General features: G+C 35.8%; 1 protein-coding gene across 2 annotated transcripts; it reads left to right on the forward strand.

Annotated features, from left to right (window-relative positions):
* Positions 1-3,535: 3,535 nt before the first annotated feature.
* Positions 3,536-7,577, forward strand: LOC122002597 (14-3-3-like protein B). Of its 2 annotated transcripts, none has more exons than XM_042557820.1 (7): positions 3,536-3,723; positions 3,827-4,133; positions 4,215-4,302; positions 5,530-5,639; positions 5,720-5,868; positions 7,203-7,264; positions 7,407-7,577. In XM_042557820.1, the coding sequence occupies exons 1-7, from the start codon at positions 3,651-3,653 to the stop codon at positions 7,407-7,409; spliced, it is 792 nt and encodes a 263-aa protein (XP_042413754.1). In that variant the 5' UTR covers positions 3,536-3,650; the 3' UTR covers positions 7,410-7,577. The 2 variants fall into 2 exon arrangements, with proteins under 2 accessions (XP_042413754.1, XP_042413755.1); XM_042557821.1 differs by having other exon boundaries at positions 7,206-7,264.
* Positions 7,578-7,835: the final 258 nt, after the last annotated feature.

Raw genomic sequence — 7,835 nt, forward strand, 5'->3', positions numbered from 1 at the left:
TCTCTAATAATTTATCCCTTCATGGTTGGTTATAAAAGGGAATTTTATAAATTAAAATCTTTGTTTTAAACATGTGGATGATTTCCAAAAACGAAAGTTATCTTTAAAATTAAAATCTCCTTTCAATTTAGAAATATATCAAATCTTTTCTTAATCCTTCGTAGAAACTTATAAAAGGAAAAATGTATAATTTTAAAACTCTCTTTTAAATCATGAACATGGTTACAAAAAAAGTTTTATCAAAATTAAAATCTTCCTTCAATCTACAAATAAAGAAAGATATCAAATCTTTTCTTAATATTTTGTAGAAAGCTATAAAAGGAAATATTTAAATTTTAAACTCTCTTTTAAAACCATGGAATCCACATAAGAAAAATTTAAAAATAAAATTCTTTTAATTTTATTGTGGCTGACCACCTAAGCTTGGACTCAAGCTAGGGTCGGTCACCACTTGGTTCATCCAAGGATTAACTTGGGCGGCCCCTTGCTTGGGCTCTAAGCAAGGCTTGGCCGACCACCTTAGGATGAGTATAAAGGTGGGTATAGGTGGGTATAATACTTTATAAATAAGAGGCTACGATAGGGATCGAGAGGAGAAATTAGTTTTGGTCTCTCGATGAAATTAAGCTTCCCGTGTTCGCCCCGAACACCCAACTTAATTTCATCAATAATAATTCATACCACTAAAGAATTATTATTGAACTACCGCACCAATCCCAAATTACATTTTGGGCTTCTTATTATGAGTGCGTTATTCTCCCTATGTTTAAGATGTCGAATGTCCACTAATTAAATGAGTTACTGACAACTCTCTTTAATTAATATTTTAGTCCAAGAGTAATACCACTCAACCTTATCGTCATGTCGGACTAAGTCCACCTGCAGAGTTTAACATGACAATCTTTATGAGCTCCTCTTGAGGACATTAGCAACCTAGATTACTAGGACACAGTTTCCTTCTATAATCAACAACACACACTATAAGTAATATCATTTCCCAATTTATCGGGCCTATTGATTTATCGAGCTAAATCTCATCATTTGATAAGTTAAAGAAATGAATACTAAATATATATGCTTGTTATTATATTAAGATTAAGAGCACACACTTCCATAATAACTAAGGTGTTGTTCTTTTATCAAGTCAGTATAAAAAGAACTTACCTTAAATGGTCCTGCTCAGTACACTCAAAGTGTACTAGTGTAATTTATCAGTCAAGATAAACTAACACCTAATTACACTATGACTATTCCAATGGTTTGTTCCTTTCCATCTTAGTCACGAGCTACTATTTATAATTTATAAAGAACCGATAACATGATCTTCTGTGTGTAACACCACACACCATGTTATCTACAATATAAATTAATTGAACAACTACACTTAGCATAAATGTAGGCATTTTTGACCAATGTGATTCTTTATTTGAAAATAAATGTTTACAAAAGCTAGGCTTTTAGTATACACTCTAACATTTCTCTTATTAACGCATGATCTTTCCTATGTGTTTTCAATGTGGGACTATGTTTACAACCTTGCAATCTCAATAATCCCCCCTTCTAACAAAGGACCACAGACTTCCTACGTTCGATCCTCGACCCATCAAGTCTTCTTGCCCCTCGGTCCACCCAACCTACCAGGACTTCCTTGCCTAGTGCAACTAGGACTTCCTGCCCGGTGTCTGGTCCTCTTGATCTGAACATAGGAGCCCTCACTTTCTTTGTTCGAGGTCAATATTGTACCCACATGGCTCAATTAGACCATAGCTCTTGTGCATAGTCGGTGGTTAAACCTTCTGGCAGTCCGAACTCTGATACCAATTGTAGGATTGAAAAGAATTTAGATATCTCCACAATGGTATAATATTGTCCACTTTGGACCTACACCCTCATGGGTTTGCTCTTGGGTTATACCCAAAAGGCCTCATGCCAATGAAGATATCTTTTTTCTTATAAACGTATGATCTTTCCAATGTGTTTTCATTATGGGACTATGTTTGTAACCTTGCAACCCCAACAACCCTACTCTACTCGGCTCCTCGCAAGTATTTGATCATCTTGACCTGCTTCGGGCCTCTCCTCGAGTATCTGATCACCCTGCTCTGTTTTGGGGTCTTCCCACAAGCATCCGGTCAACCTGACCTACCCCGGGTCCACCCTCAACTTCGTTCAAGGTCACCCCACATGACATCTAGTCTAGACCATGACTATGATACCATTTATTGTGTCCAAAGGATGCTCACGTATCTCCATAATGATATGATATTATCCACTTTGAACCTAAACTCTTATAACTTTGCTCTTGGGCTCTACCCAAAATGTCTCATACCAATGGAGATATCCTATATCCTTTTAAACCCATGATCTTTATCAAATCTTTTAAATATATGATTTGATTGAATCCCAACAATATGGATAGTCTTTCCCTTACAGTGCCTCGCCCCATAACAATCCCTAGCAAGGACCTCCTCCAGAATCCTGATACCACCTTCCAATTAGTCACTTGAGTGATTTGTTCGATAGTTTCTATCCAACACTTTGAATAATACTTCCACCAATAAGATATCCAATAGGTAAACATGAAGTGCCCATAGTAGATTGTCGATACCTGACAAGCGATGAATCCTCAATAACAGAGGCAAGTTTTAGTACACGTGATGAATCCTCCAACGCTGAATCTATTGGAACCGCAACCTAATAACCCCCCCCCCCCTCTCTCTCTCTCTCTCTCTCTCTCTCTCAAACCCTACTTGAAAGTTGAAATGACACTTTAATAATTATAATTAGCATGCATACTATATGGAAGCAATAAGAAATATGATTATGGCTAGGGGTGGACATTTGATTAAATCAGTCCATAAATTAATTAAAAATTGATTTAATGTTGATTATTGAATCGAATTAAAATTTACTAAAACTGAATTAATCAAATTGGTTATTTCGGTTAACATCAAATTAATCGAATTATGGCTCCTGGCATGATGCAATAAGAAGGCACAACGGGGATACTCTATAGTACCATGGTTTGATCCTCTGTTGGAGTATATGTTGACGTTAAATTTAGTGAAAAACTCATGCTAAGAGGTCGTGGATTGAAATATCTATGTATAGAAAAAGTTTACGAGTTTATCTTTTCGAGTAGAGTACTTGATTTAGTATTGAGAATCGATGAAAAACTTTCATTAATTGGACGAGATCAATCATTTCTAAGAATAGTCATATAGTAAAAATTGAAACTTGAGTTATAAAAAAAATAAAATTATGATTATAATGACCATAATTATAATGATAAAAAAGATAATGCAATTGATCTTGCATAGAAAGAAGTCGATGGCAATTGTGGGAGAGGAAAGTATAATATAACAAGAGTTTTTAGAGAGAAAAAATATAGGATAAAAAATAATAATTAGCTATTTTAATTTTTTCCATTTACATTTTAATTGTGGAAGAAATCGAAAATTTAACACATTTAAAAAAAAACTCTTTGAATTTTTTTTCCAGTTTCTACACACACAAAAAGAAGCTTCTATTTATTTGATTTCTTTCACCGTCCAGACCGCTAATCTGTTCCCTTGTCTTCACCGAACCGAAGGCGAAAAGCTGAGGGCAAGAGAAGGCGATCGCGGCGAAGAGTTCCCACTCGATCGGCAATGGCGTCCCAGAAGGAGCGAGATGACTTCGTGTACATCGCCAAGATCGCTGAGCAAGCCGAGCGCTACGATGGTAGGTCTTCCGGTCTGGAATCTTAGGGTTTCCGTCCATTTCTTTATCATGTCTTTGGGATTTCTGTGTGGCCTCCCGATCTGATCCGTGTCGATCGACGCAGAGATGGTAGATGCTATGAAGAAGGTTGCGAATCTCGACGTCGAGCTCACTGTGGAGGAGCGGAACCTGCTCTCGGTGGGCTATAAGAATGTGATCGGTGCAAGGAGGGCTTCTTGGAGAATCCTCTCCTCCATCGAGCAGAAGGAAGAGGCGAAGGGGAACGAGAACCACGTGAAGAACATCAAGGACTACCGGCATAAGGTGGAGACGGAGCTTTCGAATATTTGCACCGATATTATTTCCCTGATCGATGAGCACCTCATCCCCTCAGCTTCGGCCGGCGAAACATCTGTATTCTACCACAAGATGTCGGTTATATATATAAGAAATCACCTTGGTGCTTGATGTTCTTTTCATGGGTCACAAAGTTTATTCTCGTTTTGTCACAGGAAGGCCGATTACTATCGTTACCTGGCAGAGTTCAAAGCTGGAGGCGATAAAAAAGAAGCTGCAGAGCAGTCCTTCAAATCGTATGAGGTAGTTTTCATTTTTCTTCCTCTTCCATATTTTATTTTACGTAAGAGCTTGCTTTAACTGACGAAATATGGTACTATTTTTAATTACACGTCCAAATTAACATCTGTTTTCAGATCTATTTCTATTGGAGCTAGTTGATATCCTATGAATTTGATATATTTGAAGTATTTATTTTCAGGAAAGCTTTATTACGATAAGATAGCATTACTGCCTATTCTATGTACTCTCTCTCTCTCCCCCACTCTCTCTCTCTCTCTCTCTTATTTTTCTTTATAGTTTGTACGAATAATTTCAAAATGTATGTTTAAACATGATAGTTTGTCCGTGGCATATGCTGAGTTTGGAAAGTGTTCCTAACTTTTTACAATCACAGAAACACATAGTAGACAACAGAACGGAGTACTTGTCACCCTGTGTGGGGTTTCTTCTTTCTGCATTGTTACTGAATGGGTCTGAGTTGTGTTTTTTTTTATTCTCTTCAATATTTGACTTCTGAATGTCAATAACTACTATACTTCCATTTGACTTTTTGACTATGCATGATGTTGATGCAGAAGGATTATTGTGTATTAGGTTTATTTATTGATCCAATGGAGCCTATCCTCTTCATTGTACGTGTTTGCTTTTGATAAATGAAATTGTGTTTGTTCAGAAGTCCCATGAATGTGTTTTCTTGTTATGCTCAGAAACAGAAGTTTGCACTATTATTGCAGACAAGCCCTTTGGAGATAGTTAGTTTTGCATTTGGATTTATACCTTGGTTAAAATAGTTTGTTTTGTTCTATACTTAGGTATTTGGAGACCAACCAGAAATTCAAGGGAATATGTAGCTCTCCTCAGTATGCAGCTAAATACATAAATTTTATATATCTCAAAATCATTAATTATGAACAACTAAAGCACTCTGTTGGTTTTTACTTTTGAGCAAATTGAAGTCTTGAACTCTGAACTGCTAGAGGATAAATGATGCTAATGTTTGTATGTTACCTAAGGTGCAATATGCTAAGGTGCAATATGGAGTTAAGATTCCTGTAATATGGCTAGTGGATATAGCATACATTTATGTGTTATGAGTTTATCACATTTTTTCTTTTGCTTTTTTGGATAGTCTCTGATTTTTTTTATTGTCTCTCAATTCTTGGAATTATTGATTTATTTGTTTTGTTCCTCTTCTAAATTTTACATTTCTTTACTATTGAATTCTTTTGCTAAACTATGGGCTTTTAGGCTGCCACAAAAGCAGCTGAGTCGGACCTTCCTCCTACTCATCCGATTCGATTAGGGTTGGCACTGAATTTCTCTGTTTTCTATTATGAAATCATGAACTCACCTGAACGGTAATTTCTATCAAATTCAACTCTTTAGATATATGCTTATCATCTGATTCAGACTCTGTACACAATGTATCTAAATACAGGGCTTGCCAACTTGCAAAACAAGCTTTTGATGAAGCTATCTCCGAGCTTGATACACTGAGTGAAGAATCATACAAGGATAGCACTTTGATCATGCAACTATTGAGGGATAATCTTACTTTGTGGACTTCCGATGTCCTTGAAGATGGAGGTAATTGTTGATGATTGTGATTGTTATTCTTGCATGCATTATGAAGGGAATATTTGCACAATAAGCTACTAAATATTGTGGTGTTTTTACATGTTAAATATTGTGCCTTTTTTAATAAGGAATGTTGCATGTTATTGCTTAACAATTCAACTTTACCTACCACCAATTCAAAGATTAGCAGGGTTATAATATTCTGTTTAGTGCCTTAGTAACTCCCTTTTCTCTGTACCTGTTCCCATGTTTTTGTACTTAAAAATAGTAGCATATAGCATTTCTTGTCTTGTGATGCTTTTTTGCTTGTTTCATTTCTCTCTCCCTTCTATTCATCTATCGAGGTAAGTTTGGAGCTGCTGGATAACATTATTGATTCTGTCAATTGGCCTTATTCCAATCAAGAGAGACAATCAATTCATCAACAAATATAATGCATATAAATATAAGTATATAAGAGAAAATAAAACTTGGAGGCAAGTTGAAGCTGCCAGAGCTCATAGTCGTAAAACAGACCAAACCCTTTCATGTGGATATGTTTCTGATCTTTTACCCCTAGGAATAGGATAGTATCAAGCTTACTTCTATGCAACATTTTATTGTAGAGGCTTGTAGTAGATCCTTTCAATGTTGAGTGGCGTAGTAAATATTGTTTTGAAAATATTAAAAAATTAGGGGAGGACACGAGAGAAGTTTCTATCCTTCTTGGTTAGAACTTTTCAATGGTGTATTGATTTGAACCTTTAGAATGACTCCTCTTTTATAAGGAGCAAATGTCTCTAGAAGACACCCGTTGACCAAGGTGGTGTTCTTCCTAGGAGATGTTCCCTTTTAATAATAAAAAATCGAAATAAATAGTTAATTTAATTAAAACGGTACTAGATTCTTTACTTTTGAGTTTGACAGAAAAAAAACACCAACACGTAGATGATGGTATTGGAAATTCGTTCAGAGAGCACAAGGGTAACCCATTTAATATGTGTACTTAATGTTGGTCTCTCTCTTTGAAAATTCATGTTATTCTTTTCCGTTAATCTTTCATTTTGTATTGCTAAGCTTTTGAGAATTTGGGTAATTAGTTTTTTCTACTATTAGATGAATCTTACTGCTTAAATTTGTACTCATCTGGTTAAAAAACATTCATTTGAACTCACATCCCCGGAATTCTGAACTTGTTTTGCTGGAGTAAGAGCTTGGTTCGCCACAGAGGACTCAACTCTGGTCTTGAAATATTCACTCACAATATGTTATAAAAGAGATGGGTTTGAAATAGTGTTCAAAATTTTTGGATGGGTTTCTTTAAGAGTAGCCAAAGATGCTTAATATTTTTTCGGCGATTTTAGCAGCAACTGAAGACGGTACAAAGGAAAACCATGGGAAGCCTGCTGCACCTGAAGAGGCAGAGGTAGGTTTTCCCCTGAACTCCATTAATACGCTCATCGAATTGACTCCGCGTTCAACTTCCTACACGACATAGAAAGTTCCTTCTCTATTTTCATGTTCTATGGATGGATGCTAAAATTACGTTTTGGGGGGGATTTCTGCAGTGAAGGTTTGATGAACTGGAACCTGTTGGAGGAACATCCTTAGGCGATCTGTCATTTTGTTGCCATTTTTCTTTAGTTTTTCTCTGTTATCGTTTCTAACTTGATTTAAGAATTTTGTCAAAACTTGGATCAGGCATTTGATATGTTGGAGAGTTGCATTGATTTCCTGAATTTCCTCGCTACAGTCTCTTATCATTGGAATTTCTGCTGAAGCTATGAAATCAAATTTTGCAATATGTTTTTTTTTTTCAATTCAGGAAATTTTCACTTAGCCTTTTGAATTTATGATCTATCTAGGATGTTCCAAAATATATATGTTTTAATTTTTTTGGATCAATGAGATGAATTTTGTTCATCCAATTGAATAATAAAAAAGGATAATTCGGTGCACTAAATTTTTGTCATAGGGATCCCGGGAAAAGATCCATT

The sequence above is a fragment of the Zingiber officinale genome, chromosome 7A, assembly GCF_018446385.1.
Source record: "Zingiber officinale cultivar Zhangliang chromosome 7A, Zo_v1.1, whole genome shotgun sequence".
Classification (NCBI taxonomy): Eukaryota; Viridiplantae; Streptophyta; class Magnoliopsida; order Zingiberales; family Zingiberaceae; genus Zingiber; species Zingiber officinale.